General features: G+C 41.9%; 1 protein-coding gene across 2 annotated transcripts in view; it reads right to left on the bottom strand.

Moving 5' to 3' along the window:
• Positions 1–23,001, bottom strand: part of LOC6507766 (capon-like protein) — a 44,122-nt gene that overhangs the window by 19,874 nt on the left and 1,247 nt on the right. For both annotated transcript variants that reach the window (XM_014909984.3, XM_001956277.4), the window contains exon 2: positions 17,719–18,287. In XM_014909984.3, the coding sequence (XP_014765470.1) occupies positions 17,719–17,820 (102 nt within the window). In that variant the 5' untranslated portion in view covers positions 17,821–18,287. The remainder of the gene's footprint in view (positions 1–17,718; positions 18,288–23,001) is intronic.

A 23,001-nucleotide genomic window follows, 5' to 3' on the forward strand; every position in this document is an offset into this window, starting at 1 on the left:
CAATTACACTTTTTTTAAAGTCATCCCCAAAAAATCCCGACTAATCATCAGAAATTGAATGTTGAATCAGAAGATTGGAGATTGTAGAAGGAGGGGGTCTACATTTAGCCATCGGCTAACGACAAACAGATTAGAACAGCTTAGTTAGCCCACACAGCCAGGAAAAAATGAATAAAAAATAAAAGAAAATCCTGAAAGCCTGAAAGCGCTGCATAAAAAATCTGGGAAAAGGATTTGGTTTTTGGCTCGCCTTTCAGCCTTTCGCCATCGTTATGGCCATGGCTAATGGCGCTTCGGGGCTGGGCAAGCTTTCATGTTCATGCTTCTCGCTGGCTCGTTGGCCCTTTTGCTCTTTTGGATTTGCCTTTCAACAATGCGAAACATTTGTTTGTGCAACAGAAGCAGCACCACCAGAGGCAGTGGCAGACGCAGGGGCAGTGGCAGCCGCGGTGGAAGCGTCGAAAACATAATTTTTCTCGGGTTATTTACGCAAAAAAAGAAAGCTTTACAAATACATTTTCGTACAATCCGGGTGACCCGCATAACTGGCGCAATTTTTTGTCGCACTGCTACAGGGCATTACAATTTGTATTATGTTTTTTTTTACCTTTTTTGTTAAGCCAGTGAAATTAAAAAAATGCAGAAAACACCCAAGAGACTCTTCTCTAAATCTGATTAATTTTATCTCAAAGGCCATAGCTAACAGTATTTTATTTACATGACTTTACACTCTATAGTTTATAAATCATTGCATATTTATAGGCTATTTCCGATATCTCTATAATTAAAAGCTTTTCACTGCCACTAAATGATTTTTTTAAACAATGAATTATGAAAAACAAAAACTTTCAGTATTTGAATCATTCTGATGTTAAACAACATGTTCGAACATGCTCAACAAATGAGAACAAAACGTTGCATAGTTTTTTGGGCATCGCGAACAATGCAAGTATTTTCGGGAAAATGAGTAGAGAATGGGGCAAAGCTTGCTCCCAGCAGTAATTCAACATGTGTAAGAAATTTAAAAATTAATTGGAAAAACAGAACAGAACAAGAAAAGAAATGTTGAAAATGAAATGCTGCTGAAGATTGAACGAAAATAGATCGAGTCGTATGGTATTTATAAGCAGTAAATTGACGCTGTTTATTGAAACATTTAATTGGCCACTTTGAGAGCTCTTGGCTGGAAATTCGTTTTAAAATTGTTGATTGAGAATTTGATGTCTTCATTTGTTTATTGTTGAAAAGCATGAGTTGCTTTTCCAGTGAAAATATTATGGGTATTTCAAAGAGTATTCCCATCAAATATTTTAAATAAAGTATGAATGCTTTGGGTAATTCTTGAAAAGTATAATAACATCTTAAAGACAAGCAGGTCGTGGCCATGTCAGAAAAACATTTGAAAAATAAAACCAACAGAGCAACTTTAAACGTGAAACTCTGAAGTTGAGGTGGAGCTGGGTAGCCCGGGTAGCTGGGCTGAGCAGCCCCGGAGAATTTCCGCTAATAATGTTAATTCCATTGCCACCTCTTCGTGGCAGTGGCACCACCATACCACACCACCCACTCCTCCACCCACCTCTCCCAGAAAAACCACCGCAGATAATCAGCATCTCTGGCCTGTTCCGGGCTTCCTCTTGCCTTTTGTTTTGCTTTCATCTCGGGTTTTAGTTTTCTACTGCTGTCTCTGCCATCCAGCCATCCTGCAGGTCCTGTCTTCCTTCCGTGGTTCGTTTCCTTTGCTTCTGTTGCGCAACTTAACTTCCATCCACCGACTCCAGCCACGCCCAGTTTGGGAGCCATTTCATTAGCATCATCCAGCCAGGAGCAAACTTAATGAGATGGCGTGCAAAACTTTCAGTTCTCTGTGGCTTTCCGACCTTTTTTTTTGGATGGTGGATTTTATGAATAACTTTAGGCATTTGGCTTTGGCTTAATTTAAAACAATTATTTGACGAGCTGTAAGTGGCCGAGGCCGCAGGCCAACTGACAAGACCCAAAAAGCCCAACCCAAATCAAAAGGTTGACCAAACCAATAAGCCATTCAAAACTTGAACAGGCTAGAAAAATAAGATGCAACCTCCCAACCAAAATTACCAGTTGGCCAAAATGCAAATGCTTCGGCTTTGGCCAACATGGTCCGCCCATCCCTATTATATCTCTAGTACGATAATTTGCTGGCCGTTAGCTGCCAAGTTTCCGCTGCCCCCAAAAATGGAAACTGCAAACAAATGAGTCGGTCTGGCTGGAAATAAATCATGTCGTGGGATTTGCGGCCAGACCAGGCCAGGCCAGCAATGCCCCTTGTCTTATCAGCCGGGCCGAAAGCAAAGTGCAAAGTCAGGCTGCCTAAGTGGCGTGAAGAGAAATGCTTTCTTTTCGCCAACCAGCCACGCAGCCAGCACTCGCGGCAACAAGTTAAGTGCAAGTTAAATCAACAACTGAATTTCCAGAATGCTAAACATACTGGAAGCCCGGAGGAGTTGAGGTGTAAACTAGCTCTTTAAAGAAGTTTATAGAGGGGTTTCTTAACGCAAGATCTATCCTAAACTCAAGCTATTTCCTGTAAGATTTCCATGAATTAGCATAAGCTTAAGAGTTTAAAGATATGGTTTATTGAAAGTATGAGTATTACCTCGTAATAAGCTCTTTCTTTTCACACTTAGAGCCATAAACCTACGACCAGCTAATAATAAGCGGAAAAGCCAAGAAAGTAAAAGAGAGATATGGAAAGCAAAACCTTTGCCCCCTTCATAAACAATTATCTAAAAGAAAAAAAGAGAGATAAAAAAATAGGGTCTAGGGGAGACAGTTGCATTCTTTGTTTGTTCTTTGTTACGACTTTCGCCTCACTTCATTAACTTCTCCACTCAATTGTGGAGTGTCAAGTTTTATTGGCCATGGCACGGCATACATGGCTAAATAGAAAAGTAAAAGTTTCTTTTGGCTGCTGTCCAGCGGTGACCCATATGCTCTAGCTGTGTCTCTATCTCTGCCTGAATCCCACAGATATTTGGGTTCTGTCTCAAACAAAGCGAGTCGAAACGAAATGCATTATGCAAATGCAGCTGCCACACCACTTTACCCACACTGTAGAGTAAGAGAAATGCATCATGAGACGGGTATTTATATTATGATGAGGCAACCATGTCGGGATGGGATCTCCTCCCCCTAGTCTTGTCCCAGATATTTGTATCTCTCGTTTCTGATGTGGGTGTTGCGGCTAAGTGAAATGTTTTGATCGGCCATAGGGGACTATCGGAGGCAGACAACGAGCTAGCCTTGTTCTGTGCCTGTAATTGTTAATCAAATGAGCTGAGATTGGAATAGCTATAGACCTCTCTACTACTCAGAAAACTTACTCAAAGTGCATCCAGCTGAGAGAATTTACCCCCAAAAAGTTTCCGCCATAACTCTACTTTAACTTCCAGTTCCCACTCCCATTTCCCGGAGAGGAAACGGGCGGAACCACAGTGGCGCTAAAGTTTCCGAGTCAGAGGTAAAATCAATAAACAAGTTACCGTTTTGGCCATTACGCCAACAAAAACAACAACATCTGAGAGCCAACTGCCCCCGTGTTACCAAACCAACCACCCTCCCAACTGGCCATAAACAATCGCCGGTGCGAGTACTGAGGGCGACAAAGCGTATACAAGTGGAACAATAATAACAAAGCAGAAAATCAATTGGAAGTACTTAGGCAAACAATGGACCAAAGTAATGAAAGAAGGCCCAAGCAGAAGCCAAAATCGGCAAAAAAAAATGAAAACAATAAAAGCCTCTTCTTGAGATGCCCCCCAGCCTGGGTCTACTGACGTCTTTCATTTTTGGTAACAAGTGGCGTCTAATTTAGCTTAAGACGCTTATTTAGACATCAGCCAAGACAATACAAGCAACACCTGTAGTTAAAGCATGGTTTTTATTATAAAACAATAGAATATAAAATTAATTTAAAAATTAATCAAAGATTAGTCAAGTAACTTTTAATGGAAAACCGCTATTTTAAACCTGTGTACCCCGCAAACACAACACTTTTTAACACATCTACGCTGAATGAATAAAAAATAGCAAAAAGCTTAAGTAGAAATTAAAATAAATAAATTGCGTGCCTCAAACACAACACGCACTCGCTCCAAAACGGTACACGAAGAGTTTGCGGCACACGGGGCGGATGAGTAATGCGTCACCGAAACTAAACGAGCGGAAGCGTTTAATTAGCGGCTTTAATAATTCAATCAACGTTGTGTGGTTGCTCTTCTCCTCTCCTCTCTAATCCACGTTAGCTTGTATGTTGACCGCTAATTTTTATACAGCAATTTAAGCGTGTTCCGAGCATTATTATGATTATTATTTGTGATTCTCTTGCCTCCATTATGGGCCAGTGGTGTAAATTTCACAAACAAGTGCTAAATGGACTCAAGCACTTGGCGCCTCGAATTATCCCAATTCCTCGATTTCCATGGCTTTACTTTTGTTGGTCACACATTTTATTGAACGACTATATTACCAGAAAGAGTGGGAGGGTCTCCCGGTCTGGGTCTCCCTTTAAGGACTGCGGTTTTTCGGGGGTGGCTCTGGGAGCTGGTGGTTTTTGTTTTGCCACCTGCTGGGTTGCCAAGCTCCCATTAAGCGAGGGGGCATGAGCAGTTCGCTTTTATGGGTGAATGAACTCTGTCTAATTAGGTTAGCGGTTAGCTCGCCCAAAACTGAGCACTAATTCTACATACTTGGGGCGAATTAGTCACTACATTATCGGTTTTGGGGTAAACTTTTGCAGGTAACAAGCTTAGAAGTGGATATAAAGTGAAATACATTTATTAAAAAAGATTAATTCTGTTTTCTTCACTCTTTCCCAAGATCCCTTAGTTCTCATCCCAGCGTTAAAATAGCAAATATCCATTGCACATACAAGGCGGGACTGGCAATGCAATAAACTGCCAACAGGAAGAAGGCCCGAGGCTCAGCCGAGAGTGTTGGTCGCGACTGCCTAATGAAAAAAGTAGCCAAAGTGGCAAAAACGACAAAAACGGCAAAAAGATGGGCAAGACATTCGACCGAGTCGACCGGCAAGGTAAGGCCTGGTCAGTTGCCATTGATGACCAAGAACAGCAAACAGGCAGATAGAGAGTCAACAGACAGAGGACAGAAATAGCTAGACAGGTACAGGGGAGAAGTCCCTGGCAAAAACCATCAAAGCCAGCGCCAAATGTTGGCTCAGGCTCGGCTCGGCCCAGTGGAGAACATCGCCATCATCATGTGCAATGTGCGTGCATCTTGACTTTTTCTACCTGCCAGAGCATCTTTTGTCCAGCTCCTCCAGTCCCCCTATGGTCCTAGTCATGACCATATATATCCATGCAGGTGAGCTTTGATTTGATGAGGATGGTGTGTCCCATGGTCGCTTTCTGTTTTTCCATCGCCATCTGAATCTGCAGCTCCACCTCCGTTTTCATCGAGCATTTCACTTTATGTCGCCTGCAAGCGAGTGAAATCCCGAGTCTTCACTTGCCCCTCGCCAGATCAACCCAAATGACTGCATCCGCCGCGTGAGAGAGGCATCTTTTATGAAGTAATTTCATGGTATATCAGATGACTAAACGATCCAAGCTGTAATTACATTCAATCCCAGATTCTTGAGACAGTGAAAGAAACTCATACGAAGGAGATTAGACTAGAACTACTAGCTACTCTGTGTTTTTCTCTGTGTAATCCTAAATAACGAGTGTAAAACTAATTTCAGCCACTATGCCAAAATGACGGCAAACATAGATAGAACCAATTCTGATCCAGTTTCGTTATTGTTCTCTCGAAAGCGTCAATTGCCTAACTGGAACAATGGCAGCTGCAGCTCAGAAGCCGTTCGCCTTTCCCATTAGCAGAGCAAATATAATTACAAAGGCTAACTGGGCCAACAAAAAAGCACAGTAAGAGCCAGGCCAGACACAAGCTAGCCAGCCGAACCAGGCGAAGCGCATAAATGCATGTTTAAGTCAATTTATGCAGGCCAGACAATGCTTCCTCGGCCGAGATTGCATCCTGGCACATGTGTATGGCATTCCAGGACACGTGCTTGTTAGCGTAATGCGAATGCCTGGCTCCCCTCCTGCTACCTGAATATGTTAAGTGGCAAGAGAGGCCCGGGCTGACAGTGCGTATGAGCGATATGCGAATGCCAACAGCTCAGATGGCTGGGCAATTTCAATGGAATGGAATGCAATTCTCCCTCCTCCGTCCTTGCAATTAATTTCACGTTGAAAGAAAGTCTCCTGTCGCCACTCGCAGACCCAGAGCCAAAATCTATGACAAATGGCCTGCTCACACACAGCCAGGCAGACAGAAGTTGCAGACGAATGTGCAACGTTTTTTCTCCTCAATTTTGACAGCTGCCGAGTATATTGTTCGAAATCTCAAGCCCAATGGTGTGAAGAAAATCATTTTTGTTGCGGGAAAGTTTGGCCCGACAGTTATATTTACTCTTATACCTTTTTTTATGGAGGCATTTAGAAATTTTCCGCTTGAGTTGCGACTGTCAGGCGGCTTAAAACTTCAATCTAACTAATACGAGAGTGTAGACAAAAATCAATATTCCCAACGTGCGGCCCCAACGGAAATGTTTCGTGTCCAACATAAAAAAAAGCAATGATATGAAATGAATAATATTCGTTTTTGGGGACAACAAAGCCTAATGACACGCAACATGAGAGTTATGAAGGCGAGCCAAGAAATGAATGAAGGGTGTGGCCTGTCCGAAAAGGCAGGGAAAACTCGAAGCGGAAAACCCGAAAAGAAAATTTTTAGCCCCAATATCTTATGCTGCCTCCCTGTAGCGATCTGTTAATGATACTTTCCCGGTGAAAATCGCCAACTAAATGGCAGTCGGCGCAAAAAAATGAAAACGAAACGAGGACACGCACATTATATAGCAATTTGTGAGCAACTGCAACAAACAAAAAAGTCAACTTCGCCCGACTTTCGCGATCTGAAAGGCAAAAAGTTTAAAGCAATTTGGATTTGGGACTCGAATTGTTATAGAGGGGGCAAGTTTTTGTGGCAACTCACGCAACTGGATTGCCTCCAAAAGGACACAACAACCTGAATTGCCCGCCACAGTCCGTGAGAAAAGTCAATGTCAAGGTGTCGGGAATGATTTTCTATTTATATTTATTTGTTTTTCGACTGCATTTCCGATAGCTGGAATAGCTGGCATTGTTGTTAGCTATCGAATAATTGTTTTGCTGCCCGGAGGCTCATTAATAATTTATACGACATACCAAGACGGAATGCCGTGATTCACCCCAAATTGCATTGAATTTTTCAATAGATTTTCTATCATTGGCTGAGGCATCAACAAACATTCTTAAAAGCCTACTTTTATTTTAGGCGATTTTTTAATTAAGTTTGTGACTCAAACGAAGGGTAAACAAAGTTCTGGCAGTCGACCTGCCACTGCAGGCTTTTACAAAATGTCTGCCGATTCTTTTAATTGACAAAATTGATTAAAATGTTGCTTAACATTTTGCGCCAAACTGACATTTATCTTAATTGCTGGGGGAAAATAGAAAAGACACGAAAGGAGGGTCCATGAAACGGACACAGATCCCAGAGACGGAGCTCTTAATTAGATAATGGTTGTCGGGGCAGTTTGTAAATTGAATTCATTGAAGATAAATGGAACGTGAATGGACAGAAATGGAATAAAATGAAATGCCTTTCTTCGCTTTTGAAGAATGATTTGAATTTTTCCTCCTATATCATTTCAAATATTATGCCCTCCATTTTGATGAGTCGGCCCACCCGGAATACATAATCTCTTTTTTAAAACATTTTCATGGCCTTTCAAACATTATTGTCCATGGATTTCTGTCCGCTGTCAGTTATTTATTTTTATTTCTGCCGTGGCCTGGCTTTTGCTGCCAAAAAATTATGATTTAGCTGTCGCAGAGTGCTTTTATTTATGTTCTGCGAGAGTATTCACGCCCCTTCGATCTGTCCCTGTCATTTGTTAAGAATTTAAAGGGAATTTCTTAAATATCTGCCCGAAACATTAAAGTATAGTCACAAAAATTTATTGCAGCAATATGTGGCAACTACTTCCGCCCGGTTGTCAAGCATGTGGCAGACAAATGTTCTGCTGGTCTTTGGCCTTTTGCCTCCGTTTCGAGTATCTGCCGCCGCACTGCATTGCACTTGACACGTTCTCAAGGAGTCCTTTTCTAAGGACTTTGGACGTTGGACTTTGGACACTTTCCAAAGCAAAGCAAAGAGAAAATCCCCAGCCAAAGGAGATTCCAGAAGGAAAATCCTTTAGAGTCGAGAGCGTGTGACTGGCATATTTATAGGCTGCAGTTGAATTATCGGCACATTTTCTGTTTCCCTCGACTATTCCCACACTATTGACTTTTCCCACCGGCGCCACCGCACACTCATTTAACTAATCAAAAGTAATTTTAATCAAAGGGATGCCCTCGCCGCAGGCCAACAGGATAACAGTTAACAGATAGCAGAAAGCAATTAAAGCCACGTGCAAAGTTTACCAAAGTTCCGGGCCCAAAAGGTGGGTCCACCTTCGAGACATCGGGCGGAAGGATTCCTACTCGATTCTTCCCTATTTGTCTTTTGGCAAAGATCACAGGGAAAAGAAAAGTCCTGGCCCAAGGACCCTAGCTGGGATAGGGTAGGATAGGCAAACTTAATTAATAAACCAAGGAAGAGGAGACTGATTGAAGGCTGCTGCTCCTACTGCTGTTGTCTGTGTGTTTCCAGCAATGAATCGAAACTCATTAAAAACTTTCGCTGCGGTTTCATTAAAGACGGCAGCTGCCACGCCCCCCGCCCTGCCACAACCAGCCCACCCGATGAGTGTCTCCTATTAATATGTCAAGGTCTCAGAGCCAAAACAGCCACACAAAGCCGACAAATAAATTTGAATAATTAAAAGGCCCATATACACACAAAGAGCTGAAATAGATGCTGAACAGCTGTTCTTTTATTTTTCGGCAAATGCCAGGACAAGCTGTTGCCTCCATCCCCGGGGGAAAGGGAATGGGCTACATTATTTAGAAAGAGACGGGCAGCAAAAAGGACGAACAAATAAAGCAGAGATAATCGGGCCAGGAGAGTGCACAGTGCCCCCACTAAACAATAGACCAAAGCGACAGCTTGACAAACTAATAACAAAAGGCAAGAGCCAGCCATCTGACAAACGCACTCGAGCTGGCCAAGGGTAAAGGAGCTGGCTAAGATCCCAGCGGCCAGATATCCTTTATACCTAAAGGGAAAGCCGGCAGGACCCTCGGTTAGCTCATTAAAAATGAGAGAATGTTTTCGTATGCCAACAAGTGCCAAAGTCACAATTTTAATTTACCCGAGACAAGTGACTCGCAGACACGGTGTTTGCTTGAAGGGTGAGGTCCTGTTGGCTGATGGCCCTGTTGTGTTTCGTGTTTGCATAATCCTCTCACTCGAGAGTGTCCTTCATCCAGCTAGCCAGCTCCTTACCAGCCAATTATGAGGCTTCTTACTGTCTTGAAAAAGTTGCTTAGCTTAAAGAACTTTAAGCGACAGCTGACAGAATCCATTTTAATTAAAATTCAAAGAAAAGCTCATGCCAGGACGAAGGATACATTTCCTCAATTCACGCCCCTCTAGCGTGAAACCCTCTAGCCGCTCTAATTCCCATCAGCTATTTATATTCGAAAGAAAAACTTGCCCCAAAAGAAATCTGTTCAAGCAGTTTGCCTTAAATATTTTCCGATGAGTATGCAAATGAATTGGTGGCTAATTGAAAAAGCTTTCAGCACGCACTCGCTTCGCTGGCTTGTTGGTGAGCCAAAAAGGTCAAAAGAGCACACAAAGTGCCAGCGAAGAATATACAAACATTGCGTATACGCCGCGTGGGTCGCACGCCTTTTTCCTATTTGCAACAATTAGGCGCCAATCGCGGCCAATTATTAATTTGGCTTGGCTTTCAATTAACCGATTTGGCGCCACACCCTCTCCCCGGCCCTCTCTCTTCGGGTCTAAAAACACTCAATTGTGCTGAGAATACTGATGGTTTTTGTGTTTGCTTTTTTTTTTGGTCGAAACACAATGGTCGGAAGGCCAAAATGAAAATTGGTCCATTTATGGTATCGCAACAAAGCGCCGTGTGTGTGCAATTCCTTACATTTTACGATTGGCAGGCGGCGAGTGCTCAAAAATGCCAAAATGTTGTACCCACCCACACCGTCTCCCCCTGCGTTTTCCGGAAACTTTTTATGCTAATTTCCCCCCAGCCGAGTCGATGGAGGAGGTTGGATCAAGTGGAAAAGTGGAAAAACTTTCGACGTCGACACTGTGTCGAAGAAATGTTTGTTTAGAATTTGGCAGAGCGTTATTTATGGCCCAATAACTTTTAACTTCACATGCGGCCCCAAAAACGCTGAAAATGCAAATTAGTTGCCATTTGGCCGAGACTCACGTAGAGTCGGGCACTCAATGGGGCTACCCAGAATAAATTTAATTGAAAAGTCCGCAAGACAGCGAGCATTTCCAGGTGGACCAGCCTCCAACTTCCTGTTTCTCAAAGACTGTCAACCAAAAATCGATCCACCAACATAACCAAGTAGCCAGCCAGCCGTCCGTCAAAGTGTTTAATTAATGCCTAAATAATTGACAGCAACAAGCTATGGCTGGCATTTTCATTAATGTGATGCCAGCACCACCACCTCCTCCAGCCTCTTCATTTTCCTTGTTTATCTTTTCTGAGATGTCCACACCGAAGGTTAAGGTCACGCCCACGCAGTTGGCCAAACAATCTAGTTGAGGCGGAAAAATTGTCTAGCTCGGATGGGATATTGTTTTAGGGTATAACATGAATTTCACAGAAGAGATATAAGATCTAAGAATTTATAAAATTATAGATATATTTCTCACAACATATATATGCTAATTTTAAAAACATAGCTAGTATTCTTTTCTATGAAGATATTAAAAAATGTTTTTAAACTAGAACTGTACACAAATTAGTTCCAGGAAGGCTATTAAAACAAATAGGTTTTAAAATACCATTGAAGCTTCGGGAAATGCGAATTTTGGCAAGCTAATTATTGACCAAAAAAGTTAACGTTGGCAGTTGTCGGGCTTGCCGCAAAAAACCTTTCAACTAGACCCTTCCGCCGTTCTCTTTTTGAATCTGAAATCCTGAAAATCTCCAAAACCCCGAACACTCCGGCCCCTTCGGTCTGTGTGTGTGTGTGTGCGAAGCTCTTTGTGTGTCTATTCTCTGGCGGCAATGTCAAAGGTCGCTGTGAATGGTGGCACATAATTGCACTTGACAGCAAAACGACAGCCAAAGCAGTAGCAGCAGCGGCAGTAGCTGTGGCAGTGGCAGTGGCAGCAGTTTGCTGCATCGGTTGTCGACAGTCGACTGAGATAAGGAAGAAAATTCAAAGCCCAGGGAAAACTGTGAACGATTGCATAGCGAAATGAATTCAATTGCAACCAAGTTCTCCGATGTCTGCAGCAACTCGCTGCCTGTCACTGATTAGACTGTGAAGAGCTCCCGGCGCTTTGATGCTGCGCCACAGATAATTTTCTATCCATTTTTTTGGCTCGGTTTTTAGATTTTTTTGTTGCAAGATAGTTGGTTGAATGAAACGTGAGCGGCGGCAGTTAACGAACCCTTTTTTTATTTTAGGAATGGCAGAAAATTGGCAGAAAATGATCAGAGATCGCTGCAAAAATTTTCAAGCGATTGTTTTGGTTAATTTGCTTTGTTTTTCTGGCCAAGCCCAGAGCACCAGCTTGGGAAAAAGGGTGGCTAAATGGGTTATGTGGCTCGGAGTGCAGTGTGCCACGGCAGCTGTCGGTTGCAACTTCCGCCATCGAACGCTTCACTAGACACCCCACACATTACCAGGAACAATAACCGCACCAAACTTGGCACATTTGCGTGTGCTACCTATTTTGGCCACGAACCAGGATCGAGGAGCAGGAGCAGGCGGCGGAGAATGCCCACAAAGGTGTAGGTGGGTGAGAAAGCATTTCCTAAATTATTCGCCTGACTCATGTTGGTGCTTATTGCAACTCGTTTGCTGCAGCCAGCAGCTGGGCCAGGTGTAATTGCGAAATGTTGGCCAATTTGCAGCAGCAACAAATTGTGTAATAGCTAATAAATGGGCGAAATAGAGTAGAGAGCATGTGCGGCATGTTCATGGTCCAATGATCAGCAGCTAGCCATTGAATGAATCATCAATGAGCTGGCCGGGGAGACTCGGACCCCGGCTAGATAAGCCAGGCCAAAGTCCGTAAGCCCTGTCCGAGTAATGACCACTTAATCCTTGACGACCAGCATTAATGTGGCACTTGACACACATTAAACGCGAATACAGCCGAGAATTATGGCCAAGAAGGCTGTTCTGGGCAGAGGTTTATCTACACCAGAAAAAAAGGCAATAGGCTTCTAGATTTAAGAGAATTATTATAATAAAATCATGATAATATATCAAATAAGTATTATCAACTTATCGAAGCTCTTTCCTATCTACTCTCCCTATACCAATATCCCTATCTACTCTTCCTCTGGTAATATCCCTATCTCCTCTAGGGGGACTAGAGGTAATATTTCTATTTTCTTTTCCTATAGTAATATCCCTATCTATTTTTTCTACATTAATATCACTATGTTCTCTTCCTATAGTACATATTATGCCTACCTAGTAGATACTCTTCTACCGCAGTAATATCTCTATCTATTCAAGTTAAAACCAAACCAAATAGCTCACCAGAGACCCTGCCAAAAGTGTAATAACCTGGCCAAGAACAAGGTAGAGAAAAACGGCCAAAGAAGAAAAAAATCGATTAGCCAAGCTAGTCGGCAATCAGCCCGAAATAAGCGGAATGAATCTGTAATAATCAAACCCAATCGAAAAGAGGAATCGCATTCGGATTCAGACGAGGTAGAGACAAAAAGAGAGTTACCTCCGCCGAATTCAAATGGATCGCCCCACAAATGGCAACCATTTCCGTTCGCCTCCCATGCACATATATACTCCATTATCCTGCAGGATAAGAGGGAGCAAACCGGAATCAAGCCATAAAAGCATTTAGCCGATAATTTGCAATGAATATGAAAGGAAAGGAAAAAAAAGAAACCTCAGAGCCGAGCTCAAACACATTGGAGGAAAAAAGCAAAATTACATTTCCCTCACTGGCTTTATGATTTTTATTACGCTTTTAAGTAAGTAAGAATATTGAAATTTTTATTATTGGATTTGGGAGTGAAGCCGCAGAACTGAAGGGTGGTAGTGCCGAAGCAATAACATTAAAAATTTATAGCAGTGTATGCATAAAGTTCAATATATCGGTGATGGCTTGGTTGTTTGCATTATGCCAATGTTGTGGTTGCCGGAATGCATTTTCCGATTTAATCAGTACCGAGGCCCGGAGTCGATGGCATAAAATTCGGGCAGCGATGAGGCGTGTTAATTATCCCACGTACACCCTATGAATCCCGGAAAAAATAACATACTCACTCACATTATAGAGTCATGAGAGCGTCTAGATTCAGGCGAATGTTTATGAAAATATTAACGAGAAAATTGAACTTTAACGAAAAGGTTAACCAAACACACAAAACGAAACAAATGTTCCCCTTGAAGGAAATGAAAAGGAAATCTTTAAGAGAGCACATAAAGCCCCAAAAATACTTGAGGACTCTTGAGTTTTATTTGCATTTTATGACTCATTTTTCACGCCTTCTTCTGTCTGCCAGGGTTGTGGACCTGCTGGTGTCAGTTGCGGCTGATAAAAGCCAGGACCAGGACCAGGCCAGGACTCCAGACTCCAGGCCGCATAATCCTTTTTGGGCTACCCCACATCATTGTCCTTTTTGCCGCAGGCATTGTGTCGTTGCCAATAATTTATATATGTATAGTTGTATGCGGCAACAAAATGCTTTTGAAATGCTCCTCCAGCCTCAAACGGAAATGCCAGATAATTGAAATTGATATATGACGAGGCGAGCCCCAGAGTTGTCCCCTTAACGTATTCTTTTTCTAAAAACAAAACGAGGTCTGCCCTCGTAGATAAACAGAAAGCGAAAAAGGAACACCAGGAGAAGACCCGAGAGCTCCGAGGGCCAAAGAATATAGTATATTGCGTATACGCCGCATGAACAGCATTCATAATTTTGCGTACAGAACACACATGGAAAAATGGAAAATTCGTAAACACAACACTGTGGAAGTCTTGTGGAGGAAAATCCAAGGCACACACACACCCGACTAGCACGTGGACCACAGGCATGTGGCCGTCTTCATTTTATTTGTTTTTTAATATTTTTATGGTCGGTTTTTGCTTTTCCTTCGATTTATTTTTCTTTTCATTCGAAAATTGGAACACATGCGTTTCACCTTCGCCTTAATTAATATTATTTTGTAAATAATAATTAATTTTACCTCGAGCGTAGAAAATGTTTCTGGCCCGAAATAAATAAAAAGCATCACGATGAATACTATATACTTTTCATAATTTATTTCTGAGAGATCGGTAGGGGGTGTTGAGCGAAACATACTGTTCTCTATATAGAACGGAAATCGTTTTTATTCCACCGATGAATGAATAAAAGAGGAAATGTCAATCGTATCTAAATCCCAAACAAGTAATCAACTTTAACCCGGTAGGTGCAAAACCATCAGCGGTATTCCACTCGAACTCAAATAATTGATGAACCGAAGGCCCATAAATTCCCAATACGCAAGTCGGAAGCTGTTAAGCCCAAATAAATCGACTTGGATCGGATGCAATCGCATAAATATTTGATAGAGCTGTATCCTGAATAGCAAAATAAATGAAAAAATCACGGCTGGCAGAGAAACAAGAAGCCAAAACCCAAAGTTAAGTATACGCAGTGTTGCCAAGCGGCTAACAAGACGAGAAAAAAAAGTGCAAAACGTAAATATATACAAAATCCGAGCAAAAAAATAACATAAAAGTGCGAAGAAAATATTTTCGGCGCCAGGCGTCGTTGTGCGTTCTGCGTTCGGTGTTCGGCGTTGAGCAAATAATTTATACACCTTTTGAAAGATTTATGCGGCTTGGCTTAAAGCGTTTCAGCCAATCCACGAAATCAAAGCGTGAAATTCAATTAATTTAAGCAGCCGATTTAGACGGGAAAGCTATGGCAGCTATGGCAGCGGGACCAGCTTATTTTCGGCTGCTGCAGGACACAGACTTGTTGCCAAACGGTGATTCATAACTCCCATATAATACCACTCACTGGACACTCTGTCAGATGAATCAGATGGAGCCTCGATTGCTGACACAGCAAAAAAAATACAAGCAAGCGACAAATACAAACTGCAGCGGGATGGGCGCGGGCTGTGTTCATCTTATTTGGGTTAGCCAGCCAAGCGGATATATGTACGTGTATATGGTAGATCGGTAACGGTATTCACCGTTTGGGCCAAAAACGCACCCCCCCTGTCCAAGCCGAGAGCCAAACGGCCAAAAGCCAAAACAAACAAATAAACAAACAAACGACGAAGCTGCAGCTGTAGCAAAAGCACAAACAAAGCGAAAACTGCAAAAGCATAACAAAGTGCACTTTTTTTTTGTAATTTTTGTTTTGTTTTGTTTATGGAAAAAAATGCAAATAACACTAAAGTCAATGTTTCAGGCGGGAGTTACGAACGAGGGGGACGAAATACACAGCACGTGCATGAAAAGTCTCTAAGGAAAACTATTATCCACTGGAAAGAGTGGGGAGTAGGATTTTTAAAGAGTTTTCCAATAAAAGATTAATTTTTTGGAAGAATTTCAAAATATATAGGTAATGAGCCAAGAACTAGCAAATATTTTTATTAAAAAGAAAGGTTCTATTAAGCCTATTAGTATGAGAATACTAGAAGACTATCCCCAAAATACAATAAATCTATTCTCATTTTTTGACTCATAAATAAACCATTTTTTCACTCTCTAAAAAATATATAATAAACTATAACTGATCTATAAACCTTTTTCTTATAAACCTCTATCAAAATTAGTTTCAAAAACTATTCTTAAATATTTTAAAAACATTTTTTCAAGTGCCCCTACAACCTACAACTATTTTGAATGAAAAAAACTTTGACTTGCGCTGCCGCCTCATGCTCCCTTGGCAGTTCAGCTTAGAAAATTGAGTGAATTTAATTGCCATTCCGGCTGCAGTGACAGAAAGCAACTTTAATTCCAAGCTGCAGCTCCAAGCTGCAAGCTCCAAGTGCAATGCCTCGGCTCGTCTTGCCGCATGGCTAAATTATGCAAAATGCTAGGAGTCCCAACAACCAAGACCAAGACAGAGACCCAGACCGATACCGAGACCGAAACAATGTTGCTGGTTGGATACGTGAGAATGATGCGACTAATGTTCAAATGATTTGCATACAAAGTTGGGCATGTAGGAGTCGATTGTGGCAGAGTCAATGGCCAGGCTGAGGCAGCAGAGGCAGCAGAGGCAACAGTGGCAGTCATGAACTTGCCACACGAGTTGCATTTGGCTCGGTAAGCCGAAAAACCCTTTTCATTGCCCATGAGGCTGGCCATCAATCTTGCAGGCAAAATTAATTGAAATTTTGGTCAACCGCATGTAACTGATCGAATCAAAATCAGAATCAAAAGAACAACAACAGCAATGGGTAGGGGGTGGTAGAGAATGGCACGCAAACAATTTCCACACATTGAACAAAAATAATAAACAGAGGAGCAGAAACCAAAACACTGAAAGCAAACACAGTGGCAGAAATACACACAGAGAAATAAGAAAAAATAAAACACAAAACTAAACAAATGGTCGAAATGCGATGCCGAATAATTGAACACGATACACAGACCATCGCATTCAAATGGAAATTTTGTTTACAATTTAACCAACTATGAGTGTGTGTGTGTGTGTTTATAACAATAAACAAAACAACAACAATCAAAATAATAGCAACAACCACACATGACAGTAATTGTGACAGTTGACTAACTCTGCTTGCCGCCAGTTAAAGTTTCAAAACTCTCTTTATTCGATGCTTCCGTCAAAATAAAACTAAACGGAGAAAAAAGCAAAACTAGTAACCACATTGCAGCTGCAACACCGGTTATCCAGCATAAAATATGGCCAATACATTTAATTGCAATCATAAAAAGTTTAGAACAGTTTATACGCCCAACCAGCAGGCAAACACATCGAAAAAAGATGCATTTTACGAATGCAATGTGATTTTTTGACAAAGAGTTCGCTTTCACGAAAGCGTGAAATGTTTTTCTGGAATTCCATGACTAATCCTCTAAAGATTCCGGTTTACAATGAGATGTTTCAAGTATTTAACGAAGAATGTAAACAATTAAATAAAAGAATAATAAAAGAATATTCCAGACACACAATCTTTATGTTGATAGTTTTCTTTGAATTTTTAAATAAAAATTACAGAATTGGGTGTGAAATTAATAGATTTGTTAAGTCATTATCTTAAATAAAATCTAAAAAGGTTAATGGCATAAAATGAATCTCAAGAACCAAATTCTTGTCCAAATAAAAAATTTCTAGAATTTACGACTTTCCTATAATGACCCTCCCGAAATAAATCAAACGAAATGTTCTATTTCGAATTTATTGAAACATAAAAACGTAATTAAAAGACACAACCAAAGCGGGATGTCCAGAGGAGATAAACCCTTAATTTTAATTAAGATTTAAAGTTGAGAACTCACCTTGGCCTGAAAGGTAATGCCGTGGAAGAAGGCCTGCTCGGCGTGGAGAGGCACCCGCAGATCCTGGTCATCCTGGACCAGGTCGTACGGCGTCGAGGGCATTCTTAGATAGTTCAATAGCACCGATTCGGACCACTTGTAGTATCATGAAATGGTTTTCATCTTCCTCGTGCTACGCTTGTGCAGCTGTTGGCGCAATTGCCATAAAACGCCACTTGGCCGACGCTTTGGCTGCTGCTGTTGCTGCTGCTGCTGGTTTTGGCTAGGATGGTTTTGTATCTGTATCTGTATCTGGGACTGCTGCTGCTGCTGCTGGTGGCTGCTCATGCAAATTGCTTTGGGGCGACGAGCGCTCTGTGATTGATTTGCTATTCCAGCTATTCGCTTCGCTTCGCCTGCTGGCCCGGCCTGGTCTCCTCTTCCCTTTTGGCCAACTTAAGCTCTTGCTTAATCTCAATTTATGAGCTTGCGGTTGCCGATTGAATTGCGTCAGTTGATTCTTTTCTGCTCTCTGACTGCTTTACGTTTTATTATGAAATCTGCGAACTGGCAGGGAGGCTGCGGTGTATCTGCAAGTAACAAAAACAACATCTGCGATGAAAAAAAGGTAGAAAGGCTAGAGCTATGGCCGTTGCTATTACTATTCTGTAATCAAAAGTCCCCTCCACAGATCTAACTATTAAAGTGAGTCATTAACTAACCATCGAACCCACTGACTTGGCTTTTGAGTCAGCTCGAGTGTTCACTGGAAAGCAGCATGCTAATCACGAGCCCCGATTGAGTCACTGACTAGACAAGCTCGTGGTGCGACGACACCTCTGCCTCTCTGGCTGAAATTCGAATTGCTTTTCGATTGAGTCTGCGAATCTGGCCCACCTTTGCCCACCTATCTATCTATAAACCAACCTACACCTACACACACGTGTCGCTGTTCGAGTTTTGAATTCGTAATTCAATTCGTTGTTCGTGGAAGTGTCTGCACTTTAATTGAGCTCGGCCAGAGATACTGTGGCTTGTTATTGGAATGGTAGATTGTTTATATTTAAGGAGGCTTTTTATGGTGTTTGAAGATGATTAACAGGAATGTAAGTAAAATAATACTTTTGTTGAGACTAAAAATATCATTTCTTATATAATTTTTCAGACTCATTTTTTCTTAGAATGACAAGCTATTATAGCTTTTATAGCGTCACTCTATTCATTGCAGTTTATTTTCATTAACTTTTTGCTTCTGTAGACAAATTTATATATTTTTGCTTCATGTTTTTATTGAACAATTAAAAAATTACTAAGATTTACATATATAGGATAGTGTGATCCTCAACAATCTTTATACTTTCAATCCTTACTCTTACACAATCTATAACTCTTAGACCCCAAAAACCTTACAAATAAAACTCTTATACTCTGTCTGGAAAGTTCTTATGACCCTAATTGATCTGATTTAGCATTATAATAAAAATGATAACTTCGATTATGGAAATCAAAGACTGTTACTCCCTTACTGTGGTTCCCCTTCCGATGAGCTGCTTAACGAGTTGATAAAATCCAAACAAAAACTTTAAACTCAACGTCAACAGCTGGTTAGCATTTCTGTCTCTTTTGTGGCCCCCACAGTTGTCTCTCTCTTAGTGTGTCTTTGCCCCCTTTGTGCCGTCTTTGTCGCTCGTGTCTCCAAAAGACCCCAAACAGAAGTCGGCGGAGTCAGTTGAAAAAGCCGGGCCAGAGGGTCATGGACGTTTACGCGTGTAAATGACAAGGCAGCCAAAGCGCAGTTGCTGATGTTGTACAACAATTACACCAACAACAACTCCAACAACGATAACAACAATAAAACCAACAAGTGCAACAATAACAAGAGAAGGCACAAGATGACTTTAGTTGTTGCTTTCGTTTGTTTATCAGCCTCCTTTCTCGAATGGCCTGGCCATGTCTCCAGCGAATAAAAATTTTCAAGCCAACTTTTTAAAAGCCAATTCCGATGTCCCCTGTCCCCTCTTTCTCGGCCTGTGTCTTCGGATCGCATTAAGTTATCAATTTGGGTGTCGATTGAGTTCAAATTGCCAGCAGCTGATACAGCTGATACCTCAAAGTGGAATCGAATGGAAGTGGGACTGGGATTGAGATTGGACATGGATGTGGGTATGGGTACGGGTAGAGGACATGAAATGGAGGGCACTGGGTTGAGGTTGGATGGCAGTTGACACTTTTCGGGGAGCGACATAAATCAGCTTTGTTTTAAGGTCAGCCTGCATTCTGGCGGGGATTAGGGAGGTGCCAGCAGCTTGACCCAATGACTGGGCCTCTGTTTTGACCTCTGAAACAATATAAACTATTATAGCTTTAAAAGCTTTTAGTTTAAATAGTGAATAAGACCAAAAAGAGAAAGAAATCTTCTTTCCTAGCTTTCCTTTAGAAAAATAACAATTTCCTGGTAGCCCTTTTCCCTGATCCACTTATTTCCTTAGAACCTGGACCTCAACCCAGAGTTCAATGTGCCTTGGTTCGCCCTCAACTATATATCATCATGTTTCGACGCCATTTTGTGGCCACACACCAGCACACACTCAACACACACACTCTACTAGACATTCAGAGGAACAATAAGGTTCAAGTACCTCCACAAAGCAGGCTGCACATGCGTCGTACTAGACAAAACCCAACCAGCCAGGAAAAAAGAGAGACGGAGCACTTAACACCCACCGACGACTGGCACTTCAGGCCACCACTGCCAGCCCCCACTCTTCACCAGAAGAATTGCTGCAGCGAGTCGAAGACACCACCAAGCTACGCACGTTTCTTCTGGGTTTCTTTCATTCGGTATCTTCTGGTTTGCGGGCTGCAATCGGTGTTGCATTGTTTGGTGCCTCGTGCTTGGATTCCACTTGGCTTTATTACTTCAATTTTTAATGGGACATTAGAGTTTTTGTTTAATATTTTGTAAAATATTTAAATAATGAAGGTTGTGCTCTACTTGCATATTCCTAGATGAATTCTCAAATGATACCTTTTATACTGATATTTAATATTATTTTTTGATTTTTAAAAGGGTACCTTTTATAATACTATTATTACTAAAATTCTTCCTCCACAGAAAAGTCATTATAACTTCAAGACCAACTAAGATTATTAAAATAATTATTATTCTATTTAAAAATAATAATTTTCAATAATCTTCCTGCCTAGATTTTATTTAAAGTGCATGTTCTTATGGTTACGTTTCGTTCTTGCGCCCGCGCCTGATACTGCAACTGCAACTGCAACAAAACGAGCGACTGGGCAGCCAGCAGTAACTACAAAGGCAACAACAATTTGAAACTCGTATCGTATCGCCTGCAAGTGAATGACTTGGCGAGCCCTGATGTCGTGCTTCTTGGAAAAAGAAGCATTTGTCGAGAGGAGAACCGGTTTCTCGGTGGCTTGAATCGGAGTCGACTCGCATTCGCAGCCGCAGTAACAGCAGAGTCGGAGTCAACTTCCTTTCCGGTTCTTGCAGCCACACATACACGTACACCCAAGACACAGAGTACACCTTTCAGATACAAAGATACATTTGTATCTGGTGGCTAGAGAGCAAGCGAGATGGCCAGAAAACAAAGCCAAAATGCAGTCAGCTGCAATTTGTGGCTGCTGTTTTTCAAGTTTTGAGCTCGAACTTGCAATTACATTGCAGCGAATGAAGCGAATCGCTTGGCAGCTTTTGTCATGCCCGAAACTAAAGATATTAACTGCGCAGTCGCAGCCAGAGTCGCAGCCTCCGGTGCAGCAGTTGCACTTGCCGCAAGCCTTGTTGCCACGGATTATGCAAGCCCAAGCTCCAGCTCCACTGCAACGAAAAACGAAACTGGTCGCTGGCAGATTGGTATTTTTTGAATCATTTCTTTCTGTAATTTTTTGGGGAAAATTGTTGCGCACATTTTGCCGCGGAATAAGTTGAAAGGAAAATTGCCAAGTTCCCGTGTGGCATTGCTATTGGCTTTTCTATTTTTTTTTGTATTTTGTTTTTTTAAAAGCTAATCGACCAAATAAACATATGAACGGCAAGAAACGCCAATTAAACAGATACCAATTGGCGAAAAAGATGGCCAAGACAATAACAAAAGGCAGGCGGCGGCCAGCAGCGACGACCAGCAGCTGCGTTGTCTCCTTTTCGGCTTTGGCCAAGACCACCACACCCCCTTCCGCCCGAAAGTCCGGTTACGGGGCATCAATCTTGTTTTCGATTTCAAAGAAACTAACTGCCAAGGAAGGGGACAGGACAGGAGAGCTGGCTGCAAAAAGGCAACTTGCTACGCCTTAGAAACGAATGAGATGGCCGGCAGAGAGTATCTCAGCGATCTCCAATCGTTAGCAGGCACGGAAAATAAATCTTTTTTACTTTTAAGGCAAGATCTTTAAGATTTTAGTTCAAAAACAGAAAGAAAGTAATCTCTTTTAAGCCTGAAAGGGGTCTCAGACTAGCCCTAAAGCCTTAATCCTGTAAGTCCTTTAAATTTCATAATTCTAAATAATTTTTTTAGGTGCACCTGAGTTCTGGGCGTCTCGCCATTGTCGCCCTGTCGTATATTTATGAGGCAGCCGGGCCAGACAGAGAGACAGAGTCGGCACGATGCAAAACTTTTCGCCTGTGTATCCACAAGATACATTCTGTGCGAAGAGGAGCCCGCCAGACCGCCAGCCTGCCAGCCCGGTGTCTGTGTGTTTGTTGAGCGCCTATAAATAGCAGCGGGCGGCCACTCAGCCTGTGTCTGCCCCAGCCCCAACGCACCTCTCAGATACTATTTGGCCTAAACAAAAAAAAAAAAAACAGAATAATAATAAATCTGTTGAGCAAAACAACGGATTGCCAAATCAACGAAGGGGTGATGGTTAGCATTGATTTGTATTTTTTTTTTTTTTGGGAAATTCTTCGGCAAACATTCTCCTCAGAATCTGTATCTTTCCAAAAGCGGATCATTAGCAGATCGGGGCTAGCTCTGTAAAGCACAAGATACTGCGACTAACTTTGAAGTTCTCGGCCAACAAACTACAACATCTTTAAACTACGGATATTAATGATCGGGGGCCAGAGTGGAGTGGAGAAAAAAAGAAAGAGAATCGAAGTCGAGTCCGGTCAGTTATCAGCAATTTTGTCATTGCACTGAAATTTATCGTTTATTATGAGTCTGCCTCGGTAGATTCCGTGTCATTCTGTGTGTGTATCTTGCAGATGCATTTCACCAGAATCCAATGAGATGGGGAATCAAACAATTCTCGATTCAAAGAGATATATGTATTTGTGTA

Source organism: Drosophila ananassae, chromosome 2R (genome assembly GCF_017639315.1).
Source record: "Drosophila ananassae strain 14024-0371.13 chromosome 2R, ASM1763931v2, whole genome shotgun sequence".
NCBI classification, from domain to species: Eukaryota; Metazoa; Arthropoda; class Insecta; order Diptera; family Drosophilidae; genus Drosophila; species Drosophila ananassae.